Source organism: Poecilia mexicana, unplaced genomic scaffold, assembly GCF_051168715.1.
Source record: "Poecilia mexicana isolate PSO_F unplaced genomic scaffold, ASM5116871v1 scaffold_11, whole genome shotgun sequence".
Taxonomy (NCBI): Eukaryota; Metazoa; Chordata; class Actinopteri; order Cyprinodontiformes; family Poeciliidae; genus Poecilia; species Poecilia mexicana.
The window spans coordinates 10164631-10192498 of record NW_028263380.1 but is presented as its reverse complement, the minus strand read 5'-3'; the positions used below and the strand labels follow the sequence as shown (position 1 = coordinate 10192498).

At 39.1% G+C, this 27868-nt stretch overlaps 1 protein-coding gene across 2 annotated transcripts; it reads right to left on the bottom strand.

Annotated features, from left to right (window-relative positions):
- Positions 1–1251: 1251 nt before the first annotated feature.
- Positions 1252–26872, bottom strand: dnah3 (dynein axonemal heavy chain 3). Of its 2 annotated transcripts, none has more exons than XM_014996699.2 (61): positions 26855–26872; positions 26170–26271; positions 25875–26086; positions 25604–25778; positions 25316–25511; positions 24613–24808; positions 24160–24285; positions 23160–23346; positions 22802–22981; positions 22561–22691; positions 22375–22480; positions 21856–22034; positions 21598–21782; positions 21263–21386; positions 20677–20830; positions 20402–20546; positions 20051–20262; positions 19812–19903; positions 19609–19723; positions 19283–19399; positions 18912–19091; positions 18700–18836; positions 18406–18607; positions 18230–18322; positions 17469–17579; positions 17259–17373; positions 16976–17174; positions 16726–16834; positions 16530–16643; positions 15211–15387; positions 15038–15129; positions 14744–14963; positions 14525–14659; positions 14245–14356; positions 13911–14152; positions 13730–13830; positions 13433–13538; positions 13188–13317; positions 12870–13106; positions 12675–12778; positions 12163–12457; positions 11894–12073; positions 11687–11810; positions 11168–11324; positions 10946–11089; positions 10189–10855; positions 9950–10115; positions 9651–9867; positions 9018–9200; positions 8704–8902; positions 8062–8575; positions 6350–7977; positions 6027–6252; positions 5703–5947; positions 5451–5567; positions 4984–5141; positions 4578–4745; positions 3781–3923; positions 3497–3701; positions 2248–2385; positions 1252–2158 (listed from the first exon to the last, which is right to left on the bottom strand). In XM_014996699.2, the coding sequence occupies exons 1-61, from the start codon at positions 26870–26872 to the stop codon at positions 1805–1807; spliced, it is 12096 nt and encodes a 4031-aa protein (XP_014852185.2). In that variant the 3' UTR covers positions 1252–1804. The 2 variants fall into 2 exon arrangements, with proteins under 2 accessions (XP_014852185.2, XP_087866283.1); XM_088010157.1 differs by having other exon boundaries at positions 25604–25775.
- Positions 26873–27868: the final 996 nt, after the last annotated feature.

The following is a 27868-nucleotide window of genomic DNA, read 5'->3' as shown; positions in this document are numbered from 1 at the left end:
TAGGTTAGACTGTAGGCTTTTACTGCTCAGGGATAAAACTATAAAACTGAAGGAACATATCGGTAATGAAAACTGAACAAAGTAAGATTCTCTGGGGCTCCAGTCGGACTGCAGACTTCATCAGTTATATTTATACAACAGAGCTACAGATTTAGGCGGATAAAGGAGCATCTGCTAACTCTAGATGTTATAAAGGAGGAAGTAAGTGTTTGATCCTCCACTGGTTTAGTGAGTTTGTTCATACACAGAGAAAATAAAAGCATTCATTTGGTGGTTTCTTCAATCCCAAAAGGGTTGAATATGTAAAAAAATAAAAATAAAAATCAACTAAAAGTGGATGTATAAATAGTCATACATGGCCTCTTGGTAGCCTGATCATGATTCTAAATTTTATTTTAGTCAATTCAAGTTCTCTTCTAAAGCATATGTAATTAACCAAAGGGCAGCGATCCTGAAGAATAAAACAAACAAATGTAAGGGAAATGATAAAAAACTGAATCTTACATAGATTGAGTTTAAGTTGAGTAAGAAGTAACGCAATAAAACTGAGTCAAACTCATTGTGATTCAAAAGATGGAAAGCAAAAGCGGATTTTCAAGCAGGATTTGAAAGCATCTGATGTTGGAGAGGTCGTGACATGGAAAAGCAGTTTTGGTCTCCCTGGTGCTTTGATTTTGACCAGCCAGGAGCAAGCTCTGTGTAAATCACAGTGATCTAGAGAGGGGCTGTGCGCACTCGGAGAGGTACAAGATGTTAAATTATGCAAAGCTTTAAGACAAAGTAATAATATAATGCCCTTTGTAAGAGCTCTTAAAAGCTCTTACAAAGTGTCTAGAACAAAGGTATGGCTTCACTTATGCGAGTGATTTGACATGTAAGACAGTAACTTTGATGTCAGCATTGATGTGTTTGTCAAAAGCAAGAGAAGTATCAACAATATAGGAACCTAAAGGACCAAAAGTGTGGAGGTCACAACCCCCAAACACAAACACAATCACCTCTGTTTTCAGCTAAGTTAAGCTAAGAGAGTTTAGATTATACATTAAATATTAAGCATCCTAATTTTGAGAAAGTTATATTTAAATTTGGTTTGGCGATATATGAAAAATATTCGGAGGTGTTTTTGTTTGCCTTTATTGGGACATTATTGAAATTCTAAATAAAACAATAAATGTATGACTTTATGGCAAAACCATTAAAACAGAATTTTACAACACCATAGAAGTTCAATGGTTTGCCTTTGCTGCCATCTAGTGTCAGACCTGGATAAAGACGTATAGGATACGTTTTTCAAGTGTTGACATGATGGTAAAACTCCAGGTCACACATTTGTCTGATATAGCAGATAAATACGTTGATCAAGTATTATGATTTCAGAGTTACTTTATTATCAAAGGTTACATTTTAAACCGCCGTGCGGTGGACTAGCAACCTGTCCAGGACGTGTCGGGCCTCTCGCCTGTTAAACGCTCAATACTAGCCAATTTTCTGTTTCTTGTAAGCAAAGTGTAATAGCCTTCTTACAGCTGACTGGCAGTTTGCAGCATCAATTGTGGGAGAGTAACAGTGTTACTTTATGCAGCCAACAGCCAGATAAAACTCCAATCCTACTCAGACTTAGTAAACTTCCCCCTTGCTCGTATTTCTTGTGGTTGTAGGAGTCTTGTCTGTGTTACCAACAATTTAAATAAAATAAATAAATAAATAAAAAACCTAGAATATTTCTTGAATTGCAAAAACATGTATTTCATTGGCTTGTGTAGCAGCTGACAAGATCAGCAGCTGTTTAAAAACTGGTTGATTGTTAGTCGTCAAGCTGGCAGAGACACGCCACCCCACGGTTAATCCAGTGTTTCTGTGGCTTGTCAGAGGGCAGCTCGATGGACAGGACATAGTTGGTGGAGTGCCCGGTGGTCGACAGCGTACCTCGACGGGCGCTAGTTTTGTAAACAGGGCAGACGTAGATCTTCTCGTGCAGAAATCTGTCCATTTCTCCTGGTTTGAGCTTAATGATGGGCAAACAGTCAAAGAGAATCTTCGGTAGAGACTCCCCAATGACCATGTTCTCCCTGTCCCAGCGCGCTCCTTCCATGAAGAGACCCTTAATGTATGCCCCATCTTCGGGCTTTTGTTCCATATAGGTCTCCTCCTTGGTCACCTGGTATGTGGATGAGAATGTAAATAGAAAATAAGACTGCATTATTATGACTAAAAGTGACTAATTAAAGTTAGAAACCAAATACTTGCCTCAAATTCAAAACCAATATAGTCGATTGGGATGGTGTACTTCCTGGCAAAGTTCTGAGACACTCCAGTTAGAAACGACTGGGTAAAATAAAAACCAGAGATCCAAAAAACTGTAGGTGGGCCCTCATTTATCCAGTCCTGTACAGATCACCATCATAATACGTAAAGGTATTAGAATCTTTATATGAATACTTTTTAAGTATCAGAACTCAAAACAGAGACATGGAAATAAGAAAGCTTTACAGACCATTGCAAAAGTATTCATTCCCTTTGAACTTTTCCACATTTTGTCAAGTTAAAGCTACCAATCCCAATGTATTCTAAAATGATTTTATGTAGTAGGCCATCACTGATTAGTGTATAATTGCAAACTGGAAGGAAGTGGTGAGTATCTGTTCAGTCTTGTAGACCTAAATAAAGTCCAGTCAAACCAAACAGGAGCCTTTAGAAGTCACCTTATTGGTAAATTGAGTACACCTGCATGTAACGTAATCGCAAGATAAATTCAGCTGCTATGTGAAGGCTTCAGAAGAAGAATAATTAATTATAGAAGCATCCAAGAGGCTTGTGGTCACTCTGGAGGAGCTGCAGAAGTCCACAGGACAGCTGGAAGAATTTATTGACAGAACTATTATCTGTGGTAAGAAGACGGCCATTGTTGAAAGAAAGTTGTTAGATGTCCCAACACCCATATAACAATGGGAGAGGGCTGGAGCTAAATGCATTAGAAGCTTGAGTTAAAAAAAAAAAAACAACCCAACACGAGTGCAACAATTAGCAATCGCAAATACCTCGAGAGAGAGGAAGGTCACATTTCAGCAGAATGACTAACATCCAGTCAGAGCTACAATGAAATGGTTTTGAGGAAAGTATGTTGACCTAGTTAAAGTCCAGAGTGAGAATTTACGGAAAGATTTGAAAATATAAATCATGTCCATCAAACAATCTGACTGAACTTCAGATATGTTCCAAAGAAAATGGGCCATTAACTCAGTATCCAGATGAGCAAAGGGCTGCGCTAGTGATTCTTACAAAAACAGGTTCTACAAAGCATATACTTAGTTGGGTGAAATACAAATGCACAGCATACCTTGTAATTATTTGAAAAAATAATATAAATAAATAAATACATCCCAATGAAGTACACATAGGTTTGTAGTTGTGACATAAAAAAACTTTGTAGAGTTCAAGGGGTATGAATACTTTAGTATGACAACATATACTGGCCTAAACTTGCAATGATTCTTACTTGGAGGAACTGTAGTCTGCTCAGTAGATCAGCCACATAGCTCCCTAGTGGTTTAAGGGAGGGATACGACTTGGCTGCCCACATTCCTGGTACTTTGCCAACCAGCATGCTGTTAAAGACATCCTCAAGCTCAGAGGACATAACAATTTGGCCCTTGAGAGCTTTGCAAATGTTTATCAAACTTTCACGCACCACCTCCGTGAGTCTAAAAGAGAAAACAGCTTAAGATGTAAATTATCACAGCTTTTCTAATGTGACTGCGGCGGGACAGAGGTCAGTCTTACCTGTTAAAGCGGATAATCTCTTGCCTCAACACAGTGTTCATCGACTCTTCATAAACAACTGGATATAATTCCATCACCAAGTGGATGTCAAAGTCTTGTGGTAGCTTTGTCAAAATATCCTCTGAAAGTTCCTCGACTACTTCCTACAACACAAAAGACGCATTTACACGAACGTATTAGTTAATCCATGAGGCTGATCTGAGGGAGTCAAGACAAAACAACTCCAGTCTAAATCGAGGTCGGAGGCAGAGTGCCACCAATAAAACACCAACTGAAAATGTGACATGATGCATTTCTGGAGAGAGGGGACTGGTAAAAATATGGTGTTAAAAGCAAAAATATTATATTAATATTTATGACTAAATAATAAAAAGGTTTTTGACATAAAGACAAGAGGTGTTATAAAATAATGAGTTTCAGGCTCAAGTAATTAATTACACAAATTATTTGGTCCTATGAAGTCCAAAATAATTGGTCCTTGAGTTATCAGCAGCAATTATTAGATTAACTAACCGTAACCTTGTGACGTAACCTCAGTTAAAATTTTTTGAACCGTTCCTTTCGAACCTGTGAAAACATAATCTATTATGCTGCGATCTAGATAAACCATTTCAACACTTTGCTGTTGGATTTTTGTGTCTACTTTCAACATGCTGATTTTAAAACATTTCTTATTTCGCTGCTTGTTGTCCAAGCCTATCGGATGTTTATTTAGCACATATTTCAATTCCCACAGTTTCTTGAATGACTCCATACAACATAAACTATGTGATCATATTTAGACACATATTGCAAACCTGTGGTGACTTGCCCCCTCCGCCAGTCTGCCTCGGCAGGGTCAGCAGTATTCCATCCAGGAGCTGATTAGTTTCTTGATTGTCTTTAGTAATGTCCGCATTGCTATGAAGTCCAAACACGCTTGGATCGGTACAAATCGGCAGACTACGAATGTAGTTTACATACGCCTGGAAAAAAGTAAAACATGTGATGTTCTCTCTGATTCTTTACAGATTTAGGTTTTCATTTAGCCTTTTTTTACAAGGACAATATTTTCCTATGAGAGAAAAATTGGTTAGTTTTTTTCTTACCGTACTGGCCTGTGTTTATTGTGGCCAAAATGAACAGATAAATAGCATAATACTGGACAACCCTCTCTTGCATTAAAATATAAATTAGCAATACATGTGTGGACTCAGGCAGTACCTGATAGGGTCCATGAACTGGGACATAATACTCATCTCCTTCACTCAGATGGTAGCAGTCCTGCTCAATCAGCTCCCAACTGTAGAAGGTGGACAGGAGGGACAGCAGCAGACGTCTGTCTTTGTCATCGGTCACTCTGCCTCCATAGTTACACTCACCTGAAAAAAAAAAAAAGTGACCCCAGTTGTTCTTTAGGAATGGCATGTAATGAGATGCTTTGATAGAAAGAAACATCTTGTAGTTGTGCATGCAATGAAACAGAGTCCTAGAACGTTTCGACTCTGGTAGCTGGGGCAAATGTGTGTGTGTGTGTGTGTGTGTGTGTGTGTGTGTGCCTGAACACAGATGCAAGATCCACTTTTCAGATTTTTATTTGTGAAGCTTTCCTAAATCCATCCTTTGTCCATTCGGTTGAGTAAATCTTGAGTAAGATTGTTGATTTTCTAAGAAAACCAATGTGAAATCACCTGTGAGGTATGTGAGCGCCTCCAGCGGAACATCCACGTATTCATCCAAGAACATCTGGATCTGCCTGACGCTGATTCGCAGATCTGACTCGTTAAACTCATAGGGAATATTCCACCCTGAAGATGGGAGAAGAAACAAAAATTAATCTAAACTATCTAGTTTTGAACAAATACTTAAGCTTGGAGAAATTAAAAACAAGAGGAAAAAAAAGCTGTTTCAGCATTTTTTGATTTTTTTTTTTCTTTTTTTACCAAGGGGCCCGAAGTTTCTCCTCTCCTGAACCAGAGCATGGAAAAAAGTGAGACCGAACAAGAGCTTCTGCCAAATGGCCTGTTTTTTGGAGCTGTAAAAGAAATCAGCGTCCGAAATGGGGTCACTGAGGTAGGAGCGCAGCAAGTTGGCTCTAATTCCTTTAGGAGGCTCATTAGTCATCTTCAATCCATTCTGCAAGATGCTAACTGGGAACTTGTCTGATGGATAGCTAGTTAGCCACAGCCTGTGGGGAATAGAAATAAAAAAAAAGAGTCACAGGGGCCAATTTGAATTCCTATTCCACTTTGAAGAGAGCATTGTACCTAAAGCTTGGGTGTGTGTTATCTGGAATGATGATTTCTTCACAAATCCTCTCCAAAGCGGGCATCCAACTGGTGGCCAGGTGGCAGTTTTGCAGTACCACCCAAGTGCCGTCCACTATGGCTTTGTCAATCATTTTAGCTGCAATGGGACCTTGTCCTTGACCAAGAGAAATGGTCTGGAGCTTGCTACCCCCCATATCCAGGTCATCGGCAAACTTCAACAGCACTACAAAAGCCACCCGACATGTAAGAATTTCTGCATTTTCTTATGTATAAATAACAAACTTTGGCCTGCTATTGTGACACTTCAGCGTATTTATTACCTGCAGTGGGATCTGATCCAGGTGACAGCACAAAAATGAGAGGAGAGCAGCAGTTTGAGTCTTTGTAGCTCCCTGCCAAGTCGAAGGTGGGTGGTTCGATGTAGGCATGCCCCATATTCAGCTCTATGAAATCCTGCACAGCCGGAACCAGTTTGTCTGGTCTAAAGCACCGGATTACAACCATTCGTTCTAGTCCCATTAAGTTATCCCAGTGGTCAGGCAGCTGTTCATCATGGGGTTTTGCTGAATCATAAAGATCCTTCCATTTGGAGATGCTTTCTCTGACGTGAATGAAAAGATCATTTAGGTTTGGAAGTTTGGAGGCCCTGACAATCTCTGACCAAGATTTGTCGGACAGCCACTCAGAGGCAGGGTTGGGATAAGGGTTATCCAAGGCGACACCACCGGTTAGGAGGAAACGCCACACTTCATCATTAACCTGACCCTTGCCTTGCAGGATGCCTACTGTGAGCAGCAGGGAGAAAAGCAACTTGTCCTTTTCAAAAAGTGAGCGGCAGACGTTGTTGTAGATGCAGAGGGTGAAGTGCTCAATAATATTGTTTATCCTTACAGATACAACATCGCTTTTCGTACTCTCGGATATGGAATACTGGTACAGATTAATGAACCACGTCAAAGAGTACTGGTACATGGGTTCGATGTTGGCCATTTCTGAAATGCAGAAAAACAGAATGGAAGAGTGCTCAGCTACTGGACGGTAGCCCATGCGGGTGTTGTCTATCTCTTTCTCAGTGATGCTGGCGACCTTTTGCTTCTCAGAAATCTCCTCAGAAAGTATTTTGGAGGACGAGAGAATCTTGATGGCTGTCTCATCTTCCAGAATGTTGCCCTTGGAAGAGGAGAGGACTTCCAAGATCTGATCTTCAATTTCTTTTAGCTGCTTGCTGTTAGCAGCACTCTCTAAAATAAGCTGGTTCTTTTTTTCCTCCAGCTCTGGTTTCTCCTTTGCCGCCACAAGTCCTAAAAGCTGGTCTTGTAAACCCTGTGGAGTGATCATGAAGTTCAGCAGGCAGACTTTCACAGCTACCTCTGGAAGATAATGAGGGTTTCTCAGCCCAGTGGTCATGTAAAACAAAAATTCTTTAGAATATTCCACAACATTTTCTCCAATTTTCATGTACTCCACCCCTTGTTGTTTGAAGGTCTGCTTCAGCAACACAGGTTCTAGAACTGGATCTAACTCCTCTCCAAGTTGTTCCATGAGGACTGGCTTCCCAAACTGGATGCAGTTCTCCAAGATTCTCACATAGTTTCCATCTGATTGCTTGATGACTGAGAGATTATTAGCCTTCTCCATGTTTTTGACCCACTTGTTGGCCTGACCCTGAGGATCAATCATCAAAGGCCAACGGCGAGAGTTGAACACGATAATACCATTGTCTGTGGAGAAAGAGTCCACAGGCAGTCCAGCAATCTGCCAAGCCCTAATAGCCACCTGGTTACCTAAAGTGCTGGTGAGGGCAAAGTCTTCAGAGCAAGGGATTTTCTTTTCTTGACACAGTTTGTGCCATTGTTCCTGACAGTCTATGCGGTAATCCACTGTAAAAGCCCCAAGGTAGGAAACAGTTCCAGAAGAGAGCAATATGTCACCTGTTAGACTGATGTATCTGTCAGAGAAAAAAAACAAAGCATGGCAATTATTGCAGCTGGAAATGTGAATAAGAATTCAGTGCATTTATAACTGTATTTACCTTATACCCAGTTGTCTTGCAGCCTCCGTCCACCGATCCTTCTCTCCACCCAGCCCTCCAATCAGTTTCTCTGCCCTAACGAGCTTTTGAGAGCACAATTCAATGTTGTCTTCCAAATCTTTCTTTTTATTAATCATTGCATCCAAATCATCATTGAGGCTCTGTAACCGATCCTCAACCTTTTTCAGTTCAGCCCTTTTCACAGCCAGCATGTCCATCTGTATAGCTAGTTCATTCTCAGCTAGCTTCAGTCTCTCCCTTTTGGGGGCTACAACCTTGATTACGCGCTCATACACCTCCATTGCTCGTACCCATTTACAGAGACCCTCACAAGCAGAGGAGACATTTTTGATTACAGAAGGCTGGAAGTCAGCATGCTCAATGAATTTTTCTCTGATTTTTTTGATGTACAGAGGAGAGATATTGTCCTTGTCATATGATTTTAGGTTATCCAAAAACTTTAGGTCTGAAAGAAGCTTCTTAGATGGACCCCAGTAGTCCTCAATCATCTTACCTGCAGCATAGTTAGTTACAACAATTAAACTACATACTTATTCATTATAATGAATGCTGTAAAAGTATGAAATTTGTCAGTAGGATGGCTTCATATGAAACATTATTCTTTCTATTATGTAACCACACCTGAGCCACTAGGATCAGGTTTTCTTTCAGGTTTGATGCCCATCATAACACATATGGACTCCATCACCAGTTTTATTGGCCCTGGTGGATTCGACATGGACTTGACAACTGTAATGTCAGCAGGTTTCAAAGTATCCAGGGCTGAAAGGGCAGCCTCCAGTGCAGGCATTGCCACTGCTAGATCTCCCTCACATTCATCCTGGAGGAAAACCAGTAAGCATTAAATTGTATCCATAAACTGGAATGCTTTAGATCAGATTATGGTTACAATATGGTCTTATGAAGCCTTATAAAAATATATATATTGGCTGTACCTTGATAGCTTGAGCTGCAGCTGCTGCTTCATTAGCCACTCTCTCATCAGCAGAAACAATTTCTTTTTTAGCATCAACTTCTATTGTTTCACTTTCTATCTTGACCATCATCTTGTCTGTCTCAGCTGAAGTCTGAATGAGCTGTGGCTGCAAAGCTGTCAACTCTTGCTGCATCACTGAAACCTAATAAGACATAGCATTATAACAGTCCTTGTATGAGTTCTATAAGGCTCTTTTTTAACCAGTCACTTTTTAAAAACTTTGCATAGCAGCCATTTACCAAATGTCAAATGCAAATTTTAATGGGCAAATATAAGCAGATGGCACACACACCTATGCAAGTATATATATATATATATATATATATATATATATATATATATATATATATATATATATATATATATATATATATATATATATATATATATATATATATATAGTATCTTTCATTTTATTACTTGCTTAAGTGCTATATCATCAACCTGTGTATGAGGACAAATTAAAAATTTGCTACTTGGCAAAATCGGGTCCATTAATTGGGTCTAACTATTTTCATCATTTGTCAAGTTCCCATTTAAAAGAAATTAATCTTTTATTCTTATTCTTCTTGTCATTGTCACAGTTCATTACCTGAGATGCAGCAAATTCCAACTTCTCAAGACCAACAAGATAGCGGTTCCTTGCGGTGTTCACCTCGTCCCTCTTAATCCCCAGCAAATTCTTGAAGGTAAGAATAAGTTCAAGATAGGATGTGGGAGTGACATAGTTGTGTCTTCTTAATCTGGAGAAATAAACCTCAGACATCTCCCTGACACTCGTCTGGAAGGTCTTGCACATCTCTACAACCCTTAGTAATAAGGAGACAACAAATGTCATTTACTAAAATTCTTGTAAATAATTTACTTTTTCATAATTTTGCATCCTCTTACTTCTGTCTGATGTCACTTTCCATTTCCACATCCTCAAGGAAGTGGTGGGCTACCATTTCCAGAGCATCACTCGGCCATCCATGAAACCAGTCAATAGTGCAGCAGTTGATGAGAGAAGGAAACATCCTTAGACGGTTCCTAAAGGCATCTCCAATGGGACTCATGGCTATCAAAACAATAAATCCTCAATTATAACCAGTTGGCCAAATCCGAGTCAAAGCTGACATAAAAGTGCCTACCTAGCACAATGTGAAGGTTGGCCTTTACTCGGTCAATGAAGTAGTTGTACACTGACAATGGAGTTGAATCAAGTTTTTTCCCTTCCATCCGTGCAATACCCTGTGCTTTATCAATAATTTCTGCACGTTCATCGGCTGCAAAAATGTTTGGCACGTCGCCAGTGTTAAGTAACATGTCGACGTCTTCTAGCATGGCTTCATCTTTAATTTGGCTGTCACTGAACAGAAAGACAAGACACTTTCCTTCAATGCCTGCTTTGAGCATTATCCGTTTGAGATCATCACGCCAGTCCGTCATGCTGTAGTTTTTGGTCAACTCAATCTGAAACAGCACATAATCATTGATGAACGTGCCCAGTTTAGACGTGCTCTGGCGGCCAGAGCCACCAATACCAACAAGCAGAAGGTGACCATTGTCTTGTTTCAGAACACGACAAATGCGGGAAATGTGCTCAATGGCAAACTTAAACATCACGAGGGACATGGGTGCCTTGCTGCTGCTGTTGTACTCTTCCAGATATAATTCCATCACTTCTTGCAAAGCTTGCAAATCTGTGATTTCATCATAGGCCCTAGTGTCTGAATCAGGCTTGGCGTAGTCACCAAAAAACAAGCTACGGATGTCTTCATCTACCACGGTGCCATCTGCGCTTAGATGGCCTAGGAGCTGGGAAAAAATAGAAGATAGGAACATTTAAACAGAAAAGCTGCAGTTGTAACACTGAGATTTTTTTTTGTATAGTGCTCACTGAGTTACTTTGTCCAAATCCATCTTAAAGACGGCAGAGGTTTTGTCTTTGACGATTTCAAAAAACATCTCCTTGTCTGCATTGTCAATAAGTCGGTCATAGAAAACACGGTAGACTTCATGAATCCACAACCGGATAAGTTTATCTCCATCCTGAAAAAAAATGAACAAATTGAATGACACATTAAAAGGAGTGACATAAAAGGTACCCAGGTTATTTTTCCCCCTCACCTCCATGTGTGTGGGTGGTGCCAGAAGCACACCTCGTATGACCCTGGAGAAGTCTCGCAGGTTGAAAATGTAATGAGACTTTGATGGGGTTGGGAGAAAGCTGTCAATAGTGGCTTTATAGAGGTTCATGGTGGCCTGAACCATGAGCTTGCCAAATCTAGGACAGGACAATACAGTACTTCCTAAATGTATTCACACATCCCTTGAACATTTTCACATTTAGTGTATGACATTACAACCTCAAACTTCAATATTTTTTTATTTTATTGTATGTGACAGACCATGAGATGTAATGCATAATTGTAAAATGGAAGGAAACTGATATATGGTTTAAAATATTTTGTCCTCAAATAGAGATATAAAAAGTGCAGTATGGCTATGTCAGCACCCTTGATATAATAGTCTAGCACATACAATACCAAATAATATTAAAGTTAAATTAGGTTTGTGGTTGCAATGCGACAATATTTTCAATAATTCACATATTATTTCCAACATCCTCAAATAAAAAAAAGTTACCTGATAAAAGATCCATCAAACCCCTTGCTGAAGTGCCAGTCAGAAATGGAACTGAATATCTTAGTCAGCGTTTCATCATCAAAGCAATCAATTGAGATGATATTCATGTGTCGAGTAAAACGTCCTGCCATTTCAAATATTTTGTTACCAACTCTTCTGACTGATGGATGTCTCGACACGCAACAAGTAACTTTCATCTCAACATACCTGTAATGTCGCTCTTTCCACCACCAGGAGGCCCCATTGCAGACATGAACAGCACATCCACTATGTGCAGAGTGGAGGTGTCTTTCTTGTCATACCAGTGGTGGTGATCAATCCATTGTCTCAAAAGCTCAATGGGAGGCTGAGCACCATACTTTTCCTTAGCTGGCATATTTAGGTCATCTTTGGAGAGGAGGGGGAAAACAATCGCTATTTCTAATTTATCCCACAATTTAACAACACAGAGGTTTTACAGGGGCTAGCATACTTACCAACAAAAACAATAGACTTCTTTCCCATGGGAGGTCCAAACACTCCCTTCCTCCTTCTGTCCAGCTTTGCCATGATGATGTCCTGGGTCTGGTTAGCTGAGGTCCTGGCTGAGAAGTTTATGCAGTTGGGCGTGTACTTCTCCTTTGGTAACTTCACTAGAAAGCTTTTGTTGATGGCAGATTTGCCAGTGCCCGTGGGACCCACAAACAGCATGGGGATTTCATGTGACAGGTAAGTGTGGAGGAAAAATGTCTGACGTGCCGTCTCTACTGTAGGGATGATCAGGTCTGACACCTGGTGATGAAAAAAAACAATGTTGTATGAGAGCATGGCTCTCATACAACATACTCAATACTTGTAATCTGCTTGACACAATAATACACTTATTATTTACAGTTTAATTTCTGAAAAAAGGAGGTTATTTCACTTTCACGCTGAAAGACGGAAACTAGAAAAGAAAGATCTCACAGTTGGAGCAGGCAAGGAACAGTATACACATGGGGATGCTGACTTTGATTCCAGCTGGGATGATACTCTCTTCTTTAGTGATTGCTTCAGTCCAGGCGTTCCACTGTCCATATCCATCCTTGTGGAAGTAGTAGTCATAGACAGTTCCTGCAAAAGTATGGTAGTATGGTGTTGACATGAAAATCGCAGGAGTTTGGCTGATATTTATATGCTAAATTTATGCTTGATATGTGGTGACCTCGCTCCGGGAAGATGTTGTGCTTTTTAAGTTTGATGCTTTTGGGACGAGGGTGCTCAGTGTCAATGCCCAGCAGCATGTTGCGAAAGAAGAAGTCAAACTTCTTTCGACTCTCTCCAGTGATGGTACCTCCCACAGTCCAAACAAGGGCAAAAAGGAACAGACCCTGCAGCCACATGGTTATCTGCTCACTGGTCATGGGGTGTGCACTCTCGGATCCTAATGCAATTAGCTCATCTGATAAATAGATATATCAAAATAAACAAGTTGGCCAGTTAAACAATCATCATTATGCTACTAAACTGTGTTCTTACTAACCCATCAGACAAGTGTACAGCTTCATTAGACTGAAGGCCAAGTGAATCTGAGATGTCTGCACCATAAAGCAACACTCCTTCTCCATGAAGTCCAAACATGGCTGAACTAACCAGTCAAACAGATCTGTGATCTATGAAGCAAAATATTGAATGAGAAGAGGCAATATATGTTTTAAGTCTTCAGAAAGGCAGCGACTATTCAAGACTTTAGGAAATTAAGAAAATACACAGCATCTGTTTTCTAACCAGCACTATGTGTTCATCTTCCAGGCTTTTAGGCAATGTTTTCAAGTAGGAATCTCGTAGGGGAGTCCATCCAAGCTGCTGAGGCTCCATGTAGATCATACCACACCTGCCGATGAAAAGTTACAGAAAAAAAAATAAAATAAAATAACACTAATAATTTAACCTGTGTTGTGGAAGTTCTTATGTCATAGCACCAAAAGCTGCTGTAGATAGAAAAGACAGTTCTTTTTTTTTGCAAATATAATCAGAAATATAATCTTATTTCTGCTTACAAATAAGATCACTGCAGCTGCTTACCGACTGACTGTTGCTGGAGAAGCTTGCTCCAGGTCTGCAGGCTCAAAGATTAGACTCATCTTGGCACTCATCTGAATGATCTCACCACTCATCAAACAAAGCTGTTGAAGGGCAGAGTGAACGGTCCTTCTTAAAACTCTCAGAGGATTGGTACTAGACGAAAGTTCATGAAGTGCAGTACCTTCTTGTTGTCATCCAGCACAGTATTCATGTTCTCAATCCAGACTGCATCGATTGGACCATCAAAGATGATCCATTGACGATCTTCTAAGGGGCAAATTGACTGATTCCTGAAGGTGGTGGCCAGGACACCATCAGACCACTCATGGCTGACTGGATCAAAGCAACCATATAGTTGACCCATTGTGATAGCTTTAGGGTTGATAATGCAGTAGCTTACTGCAAACTCCTCCATCTCCTCGGCTAAATGAGGATGATTTGAAATCATAAAAATCAGAGCATTTATAACTGACCACAAAAAAAAGCAGTGGTACATTTTAAATTCTTATAGCAACCTTCACAGAGGTCTCCAAGGGCAGCAGCAAGAACTTTATAAGCAGAGGTCTTCCCTCCAAGAGGTTCTCCCACTATCATAAAGCCGTGGCGTACCAACATCATCTCATAAATCTAAACAAAAACAGATTAACTACATTAGTAGATCATTTATATATATATATATATATATATATATATATATATATATATATATATATATATATATATATATATATATATATATATATATATATATATATATATATATATATTTAAATACTATTATCAGAGCCTCGATACCTGGATGATTTTGCCAATGAACCAAGGCACAGACTGGAGGTTAAGCTTTGCAATATTGTCATCAAGTGCCTTGAAAAGTAGATCATAATCTGGTTTTGGGAGGACAACTCCAGGAAACAAATCTGAGATGATGCCCTGTAGCCACCAGCACAATGTGAGACATTGCAGAGAACAAACTCACGGATGACCAGTGTGTAGAAATGGCATGAAGTCATGTACCTGAAACAGCGGCACGTCCTGTGCCAAAAACTTAGCCATGTTGACATCCATCAGCGCCCTGAGTAAAAGCACACTCTCATTCTCTTCTGGGTATTTCAGCTTTAGGTTTCCTGCCGCAGTCAGGACAGACTTCACGGCTCGCATACCGTAGTCGTAGTGGTACTGCGAAGACAGCTGCTCGGAGCACAGCCGGTAGGTGGCCACAATCTTCTGTGCAAGACTGCCGGTGAAATTTGAATTAACAGTTTGTATTAAAATCAACTCATAATGCATTTACTAAGTTTTGTATTATACCTGCGAGAATCAATGAACCCCATTGAGTAGAGTGAGATCTCTCCAATGAGAGCATAGTCTGGCACCATCATAGCAACTGTACGAAAAAGAGCCTGCAAGACAAAATAGGCAAGTGGACAATTAGAGTTCTTTACAAATGTGCATCAACTTGAAAAGTTTGACCTGATAAGTACCTTTAGGTTGTCAGGGAGCTCAGCCCTGCCTGCATAACCAGGATTCATGGTAATGAAGACAGAACAGGTTGGATTGAGGGACAGCTCTGTCCCCTCGAACAGGAACCTCTTCAAATGCTTAGCAATAGCCTGTTGTATGCAGAGCACCTGCTGGGCCACCACAGACAGGACCTCCACCTATGACACCAACATATGTTGTCATTGAGATAATTCTTAAGAGATAAATGCAAGCTCCTTTTAGTACTTAAGTCTGTATGTGTTGCTGTAAAAAGAGCCATAAACGACAACAAGCTGAAAACCCTTCTTTACATTTTCCTGTATGAACCAAGCAAATTTTAGTTTGTCTACAGACTAATTAAAAAAAAATGTTGCTGAGACCCAACCCATGTGTAAGTTCCTGGAGACAACATGACTATCTGTTATATCTCCAGGAAACCTTTATTAAACCTATTCCCTGAGTGTCCGTTGGAATTGTTTGCAGCCTCTTCAGGGGAGCTTGTGTCACACTTGCCCCTGTTTTTTTGTTTTTGTTAATGTAAACATATTTTGATTTTAAATCTTATCTTAAAATATTGAGAGTATATCTATGAATATTGTAGTATATATCTTTTAATATATACCCTAAGCATCTCAGCTGGAAAATTTGTTTCAAATAAAACAAAAACAAATGGCCTGGTGACCTTCCCAATTGACTGTTGGAGATAGCCACCAGCTCCCCCATTTAAAAATATATTAGATAGATGAGATAATGTATGCAATATATTAAAGTTTACATCCTGAAAGTGTCTGCAAAAGGATTACACAATTAATTTTTAAATAAATTACTAGCTGTGTAGTTATTGGTGAGTTTGTTTTTTTTTAAAGTACATTCGTTAAAAAAAATACTACAGCGATAAGTGATGCCACTGCATCCAAAATTACACAGAGTGATTTCAAACAATTACAAAAGATAATCATCAAATAGAACCACTAGCCCCTAATTGTAAAAGGTTTTAGCACTTGGAAAATTCCTTTTCAGGAAGTGAAGCCGGTGTGTGCTTCATCTGACAGGCTGTCAAGGAAGACACACTTTATTTATTAGGATTCCGATTGAGCTATTGTGCAAAAAACAAATATTACACTCTCTGTATGAAAAGGTGCTGGATAAATTCCTCCTCTGTAATTAATCCATATAAATAAGTTGGATCATTTAGCTTTTAGTCATTTTAAACCCCCTCTGGCAAAGTTTTAAAAAGACTGAAAGCAAACCTGGTGTTTGGTTCATTATGATAAACTGACATGCATCCACAATTCACCAACCTAATACAACCTGAACTCACCTCAATACGATTAAACTCGTCAAAGCAGGCCCAGGCTCCAGACTGAGCGAGTCCTTTGAAGAATTTACTCATAGCTTTATAGTCTAGACCATCAGAGCAGTTGAACACCACACACTAAAAAAAGTAATGTATTTGGCATCAATATTGGGTTTCATAGAAAGTGGATAACAACTGAAATGTTCTGATTACTGTATACCTGTTTGGCCAAAGCTTTTGCAAGATCCTTCGTAGTTTCAGTCTTGCCAGTTCCTGCAGGGCCTTCAGGAGCTCCACCTAAATTCAGCTTCAAAGCACCCATAAGTGTCCTGAACAATGTAATTGGACAAATGTATATTTCTTAATAAAAACACTCCAATTCAACGTAGATGTTGTAATCTGTAACGCACAGCACTGTGCCTTTCTTTATGTTTAATTTAGAGACCAGACTTTGACTCCGCAAAAGTTACCTGTAGCAGCGATCAGTTAGAGGCGTGATGACCAGACGAGGAGAGTTCCCCAAATATTCATAGCCGTATTTCAGGCAGGTGGTAATCATGCGGAGCATCACTTCATCGTCTTCCCAGAAGTAGCGCAGTTGAGAAATCCATGAAAAGTCATTCAAGGAGGATATACGATCTTCTGCCAGTTTAGCGACAACATCCCGAGCTGCAAAAAAGATAAAAACAAATTTATTTAATGCAAAAAGAACATACTTGGTCACTTTTATTTAGCTTAGAATTTAGAAATTACCATGAACGTCAATGACAGTCAGAGCCCCGAGGGTCATTCGAGCTCCTCCTGGCAGCTTTCCTCGCACTAGCTCCACAATGTCAGCAATCTGACCATTGCACTTCTCCACATAAGCCTTTGAAATACATAATCTCAAGATGTGGGACAACCTCACAATAACTGCATACAGCTTTTCTGGAAAAGATCAGGATAAATGATTTGATAACCTACCGGCAGACTATTAGCTTGGATGGCCTCGCATACTTCGCTGGTCCAAAAGATGGACGAGGCACAGATGATAACTTGGCCAGGCCAACTCAAAACCCACTTCTTACGGGGCATCTGCGGGATAAGAAAAGGGGAAACATTTAATAAAGTTAATTTAATCCAAACTAATGATTTATTTAAACTATAATTCCTTGCTTTTGCAAATATGTTTAAAAATTAGTTCAAATGCAATAAACAACTCATTTTTGATTAGAGTATTCATTAAAACTTGAATTTGTTTCGTAGTGAAGCACATACACTTTGGATGTGACCTTTGACCTACAGAATTGTCCGTCTTCCAGGTCAATTCGAATGGCCTCATAGAATCATAGCTTTAATCAGGGCAAACACTCCATGCAGGTTCTTTTCTGTAAAGCCACATCCGATTGTTCTGTAAACTCTCTCTACTGCTCTACCCAGGAAGTTAATGCTTCTGCTGAGCTCGAATTTCAATGTCTTATCAGAAATTTAGCTGTGGAGGTAACATGTTCAGGAGACAAACCCAGACCTTCCTCTCTCTAGAAACACTATCCAGCTCATTCACATTAAATCTCAAAGCATTACCAGACTAGGAAGGAATAGTACTTCCTGCAAGTCTGTCCTGGAGTCTCCTCCCAGTGAAGCATGCTTATAAGCCCTCCAAAGCATGGCACTGAGCTCTTACTTTACCAAGACACAACACGGCTTGAATTAAACATGCAAGACAATGCAATATTCACAGATACCTCTGCATACTGAATCATTCCTTCATAGATGACATGTCGAACGCTCTTTAGCATAAGACTCTCCACCTCCAGCAGCCACTTCTCCACCATACCCTAAAGAGCAACAGCAACACGGCCCAACATAAACGAATCCACCATACTGTTCTCTGTGAGAAATGCAAAGAAAAGTTCAAAACCTTTGCGTGGGCCGGATAAATGTTGTTTGTGAAGGGCACAGACTCCTTCTCAGAGCTGATCATGCCAGTAATCACCAGGTCCTTAGTAAACTCTAGTTTTGCTATGCCCTCAAAGCACTTCTTCAGGTGAGGTTGTACACGCAGAGGATCTTTGGTTTGTGACAGAATTTCTAGCAGCTCATCGTTTGAGAGAAAGAAGAATCTGAAACAACACAGAGAATGACACTATGGACATTTCTTCCTGAAGGTGGTAGCTGTGAAACAGAGAAAGAAGCAACCGTTGGGAACCAAAACCTTGGGAAAAACAGCCTCTTCATTTCCAAGTAAGCGTTGAGGCCTTTCTGAATATCGTCCAGATAGTCATTGGACTGCTGCAGCCGCTCCAGCATGTTGGGCTGGCCTGTTGCCACTAGCACATGTGTGTCTTTAACCTGATCAGATGCAAGTGAGCACAAGATTACCGGAGCAAGTTAGAAATGATGGGCCTTGCTTTGCAAATCTCTTACAGCTTCGGCAAGTATGTCCTTCCAGTATCTGTCCACGATCGCAAATTTGCGGCCTTCCTCTGGCATTTGGGCGATGATGTCCTCCGAGCTGAAGATGGGTTCCAGATAGAGCCACGTGACCTGACATTTCAACATGGCATCCAGAATGTCCTGCATACTTAGTAGCTTGTCCTCCCATGCCTATAACAAAGGAAGTATCTGTGAGAGAAGGGTAATTAAAACGAAACAAATCCATACATCCTTAACGTTAGCAATTGATCAATATCTTGATTCACAGACCTGTATACCACCTGAAGCACAACATCTGATCTCGCCAAGGATACAGTTTTACAAAACTGATTACCTGTAATCAAGCTGTTCCCATATCTTACCTTACATTCAGCTTCTATCGGCCTAATAAATGGTGAGCCTCGCATGGTTTGTGTCTTAATGATGTGGTCATCAAGGAGGACTTGGATATCATCTACAGCTGACACAATTTTAGTATCCTACAATAAGATATAAAACTGTCTGAGTAAAAGTTAATAAATGAAAGAGTAATTTCATAGAACTTCATTGTAATGCTGTTCACAAACACTTCAGATCTAATCATTCACAAAATACATGTATTTTTGTTTTAACTGCTGCATAATACACAACACAGAAAAAGATTGAACTTGTCAATCAAGCCATATCTGTGTGTTTTAGGCTCTCTTACAGTATCTCTGTAAGCAGAGAATGAGAAATGCAGGTTAGCCCATTCTTTTTTCATCTTGTCCATTGATTTCTCCAGAGAGTACTCTTTACTGGCTGTTCCTCCAATCTCCTCCAAGCTTATTGAAGTTAAAGAGATAAAAGAAAAAAAAAAGTCAACAGACCGTTTGCCAAACTCATAAGTCGTTTGATGTGCAATGTTCATACTCTTTGGAAAACTGGGAAAGCCCGAGGTCCAGCATGCTCAACAGCGTGTTGTTCTCCTCTGGATTGACTTCGAAGCCCACAATGGTGCTAATCTACAGTCAGACACAAGGAGTCGTGAATCATTCCCATCTACTTTGCTGATCATTTCAATGCAAGACACTCCCAGATCCCGACACTGAAACGACAATTCTGACCGAGTCAGCTTGCCTGATGACGCTAATGAAGTTTAAGGCACCAACCTTCTCCCAGTGGCGACTCTTAAGACCAGGGTTACAGATGGTCGTCAGGACAGGCACGTGCTGCTTGAAGCGGTCTATCCTGTTTTTGAAGGTATTAGCAACAGAAGAAGGCCCGTGAAGACTAGAAAATGCCTTTATCAGCTTATGCATCGTCCTCCACATGGTGTCAAGCTCATCGGAGATTTTCTCAGCATCCAAGCCCTGGAAAGGACCTATAGTAAAAATCAGAAGAGATGAACGACAATATGAGAAAATCTTTTTTGTAACTTAAGCAAATGAGAGCACTTAGAATATGCTTGCTGTGGAGAAAAAAAAATCATGGGTGTCATTTGCTATGTGTAAGTTGCCTACCATTCAGCCACACTTCTGACTTGCTCTCAAAGTTGAAGGCTGTATTCCATAGATGTTCGTAAGGCTGTTTATCTGCTATAAGTGTCTGGAGCAACGGAAATTCGCTCTGGTCCCTCTCAAGCAAAGACTGCTCCTTATTGATGTCCTATTTGAATAAAAACAAAAAAATCATCTCTATTATTTTTTATTTTTTTTAGCTAGACTTCATTACAGTGCTTTCCAAATCACAACCATTACTATAATTTTCTTTGCTTGGGAGGAGTGCACTGTCTCACCTCCAGGTCAGTGACAGCTGCCTCCAGGTTGGCTGTGATCTGAGCGAGAGTAGCCACATTCTGCTGCATTTCTTCCATGTTCGTCATCTCCTTTTTCCTAAAAGCCAGGATCCCCTTGTTCAACTCCTGCAGCCTCGCATCAAATTCAAACACCCTGAGACATCCAGACAGAGATGATGCAAATTTGAAGCATTGTACGGCTACAGAAATAATCTCCAAAATACAAACCTTCAAATATGACAATTTTTTTTTTTTTTGCTGTCCACTTGGTCAAGCTAAATATCTTCTATGGAAAAGTTTTACAGTAAGACAAGACAAAGATAGAGTTTTTTTTTTTTTTTTACAACAAATAGTTGCCTTTGATTAGTAATAAACCTAACACTAATCAACATATTTGGTGTGTATTGATCATTTTGATTATAGCATTGCTGGTTGTGGAGGTGGCGCAGGGGAAAAGCGCAACCCATGTTGTCGATGTTTTCCTCCATTTTCACTTCCCTGTCTCACAACTGTCTACTAAAGGCCACAAAAACCTTAAAAAAAAGAAAAAGAACAGTTCTTGCAAAGGATGAATGGGTGGATTAACCTCTCTTGGAGATGTTCTTCTGCCTGTTCTCTCAGGATTTGCAGATGTAATCTGCTATTTTCTAGTTTTGACACAATCCGACGGGGCCAGCAGAACACACAGGTGTTCAGATTCAAGTCAAAAACTAGTGTAGGAGAAACCAAAGAAAAAAGAACAATGACAAAAATGTACAAAAAGAAAAAACTTGTTTCATTTTGCAATACATTTGTTAAGAATTTAGTCAAGTATTATCTCGGGAACAAAGAAAATTCAGAGAATAGTTGATATCCCGGGTAAACAATTCACATTTGTGTATATGCTATATGCTATTTCATTAATTTAATAATACCATATACCTGACTGAGTAGCATAGTCCATGAGGAAGCTGAGACGTTCACATGCATCTTCAATCTCCTCTATTATTTTGTGAATGGTGTAATCCTGGCTAGTTTGGACGTACTGGATGAGGGTCACTAACTCCTCTGTATTCTTGGGGCTGGTTTTGGCAATGTTTGTAATCTCCTCGTACTTTTTACAGATGCTAAGAAAAGAGAAAAAGCTCAAGGGTCGTTTTTCCCATACCTCAAATTTCAGCTCTCAATTTTTGCTCCTACTCTATGTTGAGTCTCCGGTTCTCATCCATTTCAAACGTAACAATCCTGGCAATCAGTTTGTTTGCGCAGTCACACAGGTAATCGTTCAGGTCCCTGGCATTCAGGCAGAACATGGACAGCGGCACTGCAATGCGGAGTGAAGCTATCTCCATCCACATACACATGATGCTGTCAATTTTCTGAGGATTCAAACAACAGGAGTTGTCTTTAAAAACACAAGTAGTATCGTGAAAAACTAACAATGTCATGTTTCAGATCAAACAAACTTCCTATAAGACAAAGATAACTTCAGTAAATATAAATTGACTTAAATCCATTTGATCACACACATACATTATCTATCTATCTATCTATCTATCTATCTATCTATCTATCTATCTATCTATCTATCTATCTATCTATCTATATAGATATAGATATATAGATAATATTTTATAATATTTTTCACATCATAGAGAATTATAAAAGAAAAAAACAAGAAAAGAAGCTGGAAATAGTGCAGGTTTCAGACTGAATCACCTTGGCAGAATCTTGTAAAGAGTGTGTCCCTGAGAGAAATTCAGAAATCTCCTCATCTGATGTATTGTCAAGAAGATTCCTGTATTTTTCATATAAATCCAGGTACCTAAAGAATAAAACACAATGTTGACAACTTCCATATTCTTCATACCAAGCGAATTTTAAAATCTGGTCATGTGTCATTACCTTTTTGGACCGACTGTGTTCTTCTGGAAAGCTTCTTCGACTTGGGAAAGTATGTCTGTGACCAATGACTCATCGGGTTTGACAGTGCGTAGATACTGTCTGTCAATATCAGAAAACAGCTTACATTCCAGCTGGTCAAAAAACACAATACGTAGTATTAATGTATTTTATACAATCTCACAGAGAAGTTGAAAAACGCAAAAACAGTAGAGACATGTACAAATCAATTTAAAGTTTTTACTGTTAACAGATCCTCTGCACTTCTGATGATCTGCATAAAGGCTTCACGAATAACTTCCCAACATTCCTGGAAGCTGGGAGAAAACTCAATCTCAGAATTTTTCACTTGTAGTTTAACCAGCAAAATTTGAGAATGAACAAATATCAGCACATCAAAATCTCCACTGAAGTCATTCCCCTCCTGGGAAGAAAAAAAGAAAAAGAAAAAAATCAGGAAATGCTCTACAGGAGTAATAGCTCTGAAAACTCTCATGTTAACTAACAACTCTAAAAGAAAGCAGCATGTTTGCAAATGTTATTTTGAAATTTCAAGCATTATGTCCAAAAAAAAAAAAAAAAAAACCTCAAAAAGTCCACACCTTGTGTCTCAAGAAAAACTGTAGCAGATCCTGTAATGAGTCTATGACCAGGCTTCGAAGTTGCAGCGACATGAGTGCAGCCACGCAGTGGAAGAACTCGGCAACCAGGATCGGCTCATTCTCGGGTAAAAGGTTCACCCACATGTGCTCATGCACAACAAAGAGTGACACACAATATGGCAGCCACCTTAAAGAAAGAAGACATCTCTGTTAAAGTCTAAATAGAACAATCCTGATCTCAGTTATCAAAACATATTTTAGTGTCCAGTAACATTCCTTTATTTAATGCAACAGGGAATATTTCTAAAGAGATTTATTTTCACCTCAACATAATCTGCCATCAACATCACTAATCCAAATCTGAACAGTGTTCATTGATGGCTGTGTTTGTTGAAGGAATACATACTCAAGATAAAAGAAAACGGAAATTATAAATATTATTTATGAATAAAGTTTGTCTGCAACTTCACTTTCTTAATATTTTGGATCAAATAACTAAAATACCTTAGTATTTTCCTTAAACTGACCTTAAGTCTTATTCAAACTTTAGTTTTCTCCTTTTATTATTTTTAAAATTTTAGGCGTAAAAACTAATCTACATCAAACAACCTACCTGTTGTTACTTCACCATACTCCTTTTCAGACTCACCGAACACTTGGTGTATTTATATGTATTTGAGTATATATATGTGGTAATTAGGTATTGTATTTACACTTAAAGTCCTAAAAGTCCTAAAAAATAATGGTTTGATACTGATTAAGCAACATTCTTGCCGATTTTCTGGAAATAACTGTCTTACAGTTAAAGACACAAATAAATTCGAAATGAAACTGTTTAATTCAGTGAAAAGCAGTCTGACATGTGTCTGACAAAGTGGACAAGATGGGAACATCAGGCTTCATGTTAGGTTGGGTTCCCTGGCAGAAGCTAGCAATCCAACTACGCTGATTAACTCTGGACAGGAGAGGAAGAACAACTTATCCGACAGGAAGTACTCACCCTTCATCCAGTTCCTGTCTGGTGGCTTCGCACTGTTCCTGGATAAAGATGACAAACTCAGATGGCGAAAGAGGGAATGTGGTGGAGCACAGGTCTGTCGTTTTCACAAATCTCAAGGATGAATAGCTGAAATAAGAAATGTGAAATGCATCAACAGTGGAAGAGTGAAGAAAATAGTAAAAAATTACATTACAGATAGAGTTATTTTTGTTTGCTTTTTTTCACATCATTGAAGTTTACAAGATAACAATAAATCAAGTTTCTGATCATAAGAAATGTTCACAATAAATGATAAATGATATAGATAAATGGGCACCATTTATTATGATTCACATGCCACTTTTACAAGTTGCAGCTGCAAGTCGAAGTAAGCACTACACTTACTAAATATGTATTTTTAATGCATTAAAGAACATGAACTACTCAAAACAATAATTGAACAGCATGCCTTACCGTTCTATCCAGATTTGCTGTAAGAGGCCCATAAAAGGACACACATTAAAAAGATGTTGCATTTGCCACAGTTTGGCTTCCCTGTAGCTAACAGCCCAGGGAACCGGAGGACGAATCACCCTCCTGGGAAAAGGCTTTGGAATGTTGTTTATTGTCAGTCGCTGGCCCTCCGATGGGTCCATTAGAATGTAATCCACTGATGAAAAAGATCAAAGCATTTATTACAATGATTCCAGAAGGTGTTTCATCATTTATTACTGTTAACCTTGTCGGAAAGTGGACAACGTTCTAATAAAGCCAAAGATGACCGTTAGGCCATGATTCCAAAAGTAAAGTTTTGCACAAACATTATACTGAGTGTTACTTAAAACAACACGATGACAACAGTAACACCTGGTGGAGGCAGCATCATGCTGTGGACATAATATGTTTTTTTCTAGAGATGGAAAGGCATTGTGAGTCTGAAGGAAATTAGGAACAGCTCTGCAAACCAGTTTATGAAGAAAAAAAAAACCATACTGCCAAATTAGAATGCACATGCATATTGTTTTTCCCCTTATAAAATGTGACTTTGTTTTTCAGGTACATTCACACGATTTGTGTCTTGGTTACAGGTGGACAACATTTTGGATGAATTTATCAGTGTTCTCACTTTCTATGTTACAGAAATCTAGAAATTTATCAGCACTACATGCAGTTTTACCTATGCTCTTCCTGAGGTTGAAGTAATAACCTTCTTCAACCTCCTCTGTCAAGTTATTCCTCAGGGTTCGGATGGGTTTTTTCACACCCTCCTCTGGCTCAGGAGGCAGCATATTCTTAATGTTGACCATCGACTGCTTTGGGTAGGGGGCCAACATGTAAAAGGGGATGCCTCTTTTGACGTAGTATGTATACCTCTGTGTGAGAAAAGTTAAAATTGCCAATGAGTTCAAATCAAACACAGGAGGATGATCTCTCGAAGTCTGTGAATTAATTCACTGCTTCTTACCTCCAGGTCTGTCTCACTGTATTCATTCTGAGCATTCTGAGTTTCCTCCTGCTTGTGCATGATGACAAGCTGCTCAGAAGGACTCATTGGCGGGCTTCTGCATATTCTTGTCTTTCTTCTCTTGGATTTTGTCTGAGTGGGGCTAGGTGGGCTAGGTGGGCTGCGCAGTGGCCTCCTGTGAAAATCAGAATCACACGCATGACGTTCTTCAAGATAAAGAATACGGCACGCATGAAACTTCTTTTGCAACATGTGTGGAGTGTGCTATTACACTCTCTTTGGTCCAGTTGCCGTTGCCGAGGACTTGCGTGATGGACGATGTCTGGTGAGGTTTTCTATCTTCAAGTCCTGCGCCTTGGGGCTGTAGTTGTTTCCGATAGACTCGCTGGGAGCTCGGTGGTGCCGTTGTTCTTTAAATGGAACAGACACGCGGCATGTATTGGTCTGAATGATGGGTGGGTAGTTACTATGTCTTTGTACCACCTGATAGAGTGAAATGACAGGAGTTCAAGAAACATAAAAAAACTGAACTTGCTAACAAGTAAAACTGTGTTTGACAGTCTTACTTGATATAGGTCTGATGGATAGGCAGCACACTTTTCAGGCAGGGGAGGTGGGAAAGGGTGGTCTATAGCCTGACCCAAATTATAGAGGGAGTCATCTTCCATCTGTGGGGATCAGGAAAGGAAGGGAAACATTTTTATGTTCATGTTAACCATAGTCTCCAAATGTGAATTACAAACAACTGTAGGATTTAAATAAAGTGTTTTGCAGAAGCGTTCACATGTTATTACATTAAAGCGATAATATTGAATGCATTTTATTGAGATCTTAAGTGATAGATGAACAAATAATTATGAAGTGATCAGAAAACAAGGTTTACAAGATCTTTTAAAAATAAAAATCAAATAAGTATAGTGTGCACCTGTACTTAACTCCCTTTTACTTTCTCACATATTTAGAGGTTAAAACATTTTTTTAAAACATGTTGGTGTATTGCATAAAGTAGTCCATAAATACAATACGTTTGAAATTACGGAGTCACAAATGTGAAAGGGTTCAAGAGTTATGAATACAACTTTTGCAAGGCATATTATTTTTCTGCAGCAGTTAAGGTTTAATCCGTAAACTTTAGATAACCATGACAGCAAAAAATTGTTTAATTTATTATTTTTCCAAAATTCTGACTGAGAGTGAATTATAATGTGGGAAAAGCTGAACAACTCGTCAGAAAGAGAGTCAAAACCTTACCTCCTGAAGTCGCTCCATAATTGTTCAGCTTCAACAAATCTAATGGGGGAAGAAAATGGACATGTTAGAACAAAATTCCACATGACGTCGGACTTTTTTCTAATCATTAAATAGCTTATTACCAAACACCTGTGTACCTTCTCCCGTGTGCTGCTGGTATGTTTTAAGGTAACAAGCGGTGAAAAATAAAGCTCTACTTAAAAATACATGACTGCACTCACCTGCTAAACATGAAACTATATCAATGTGCTGATATTTTCTCTGCTGAAAACTTTAACCCGGGAAATACCATCAAGTTCCTGTAAACAGAAACACTCGTTGGTTTCAAGCAATGTGGTCTCCGTGGCAACGTCAATTACCGTTTTTTTCTCCTCCCATAAAAGGACGATAGGCTAAATACTGTGCAAATACTATTGCTGAAGATTTTATCAAAATGTACGGTCTAAATAAAATAATAATAAAAAAGGGAGTAATTTTAAATATTTGTTATTTGGGGTTACTTTATAAATGCCTGTAAAAAATAAAACCCCGCAATGCCACTGTCTTTTCCGGTTTCTTGTTTACAACCGAGATGTTGAGATTAAACAACATTTAGATAGGTGTTCATCAGAAACTTGAAATATTAAGCGAAAAATGATAGTATTTCATAAATAATTATATTTATTTATGACTATTATTTTGAAATGTATAATTAGTCTGAAGCCGTGATTACGGATTCATAAACTAGCTAATGCACATTCCAAAACATTTTTGAATAACATGTTTTTTTTTTATGTTTTCCTCGCTAAAAAGGCAGGTAAAACGTAAAAAGTGCTATTTAAAAACAAAGAGGGTTTTACTAAATAATTAGAGAAGCATTATATATAAAAAATAATTATAAACGTACAATTTAAAAGTTATATGAATTATGTCACTGTGAGAAACAATTTAAAAAAAACGTTTTTATTTGATAGATCGTTCATTTCGACAAACATAACATTTCGCAGGCAAAGTTTGTTCACATTTTCAGTAGCT

Excerpts from the sequence above, each read along its gene's own strand:
- dnah3 (XM_014996699.2), bottom strand. Across the intron at positions 22,692-22,801 it reads GTGCAGAGGATCTGTTAACA|CTGGAATGTAAGCTGTTTTC; the intron begins GTAAAAACTTTA and ends TTTTTTGACCAG. Across the intron at positions 2,159-2,247 it reads ATATTGGTTTTGAATTTGAG|GTGACCAAGGAGGAGACCTA; the intron begins GCAAGTATTTGG and ends TCCACATACCAG.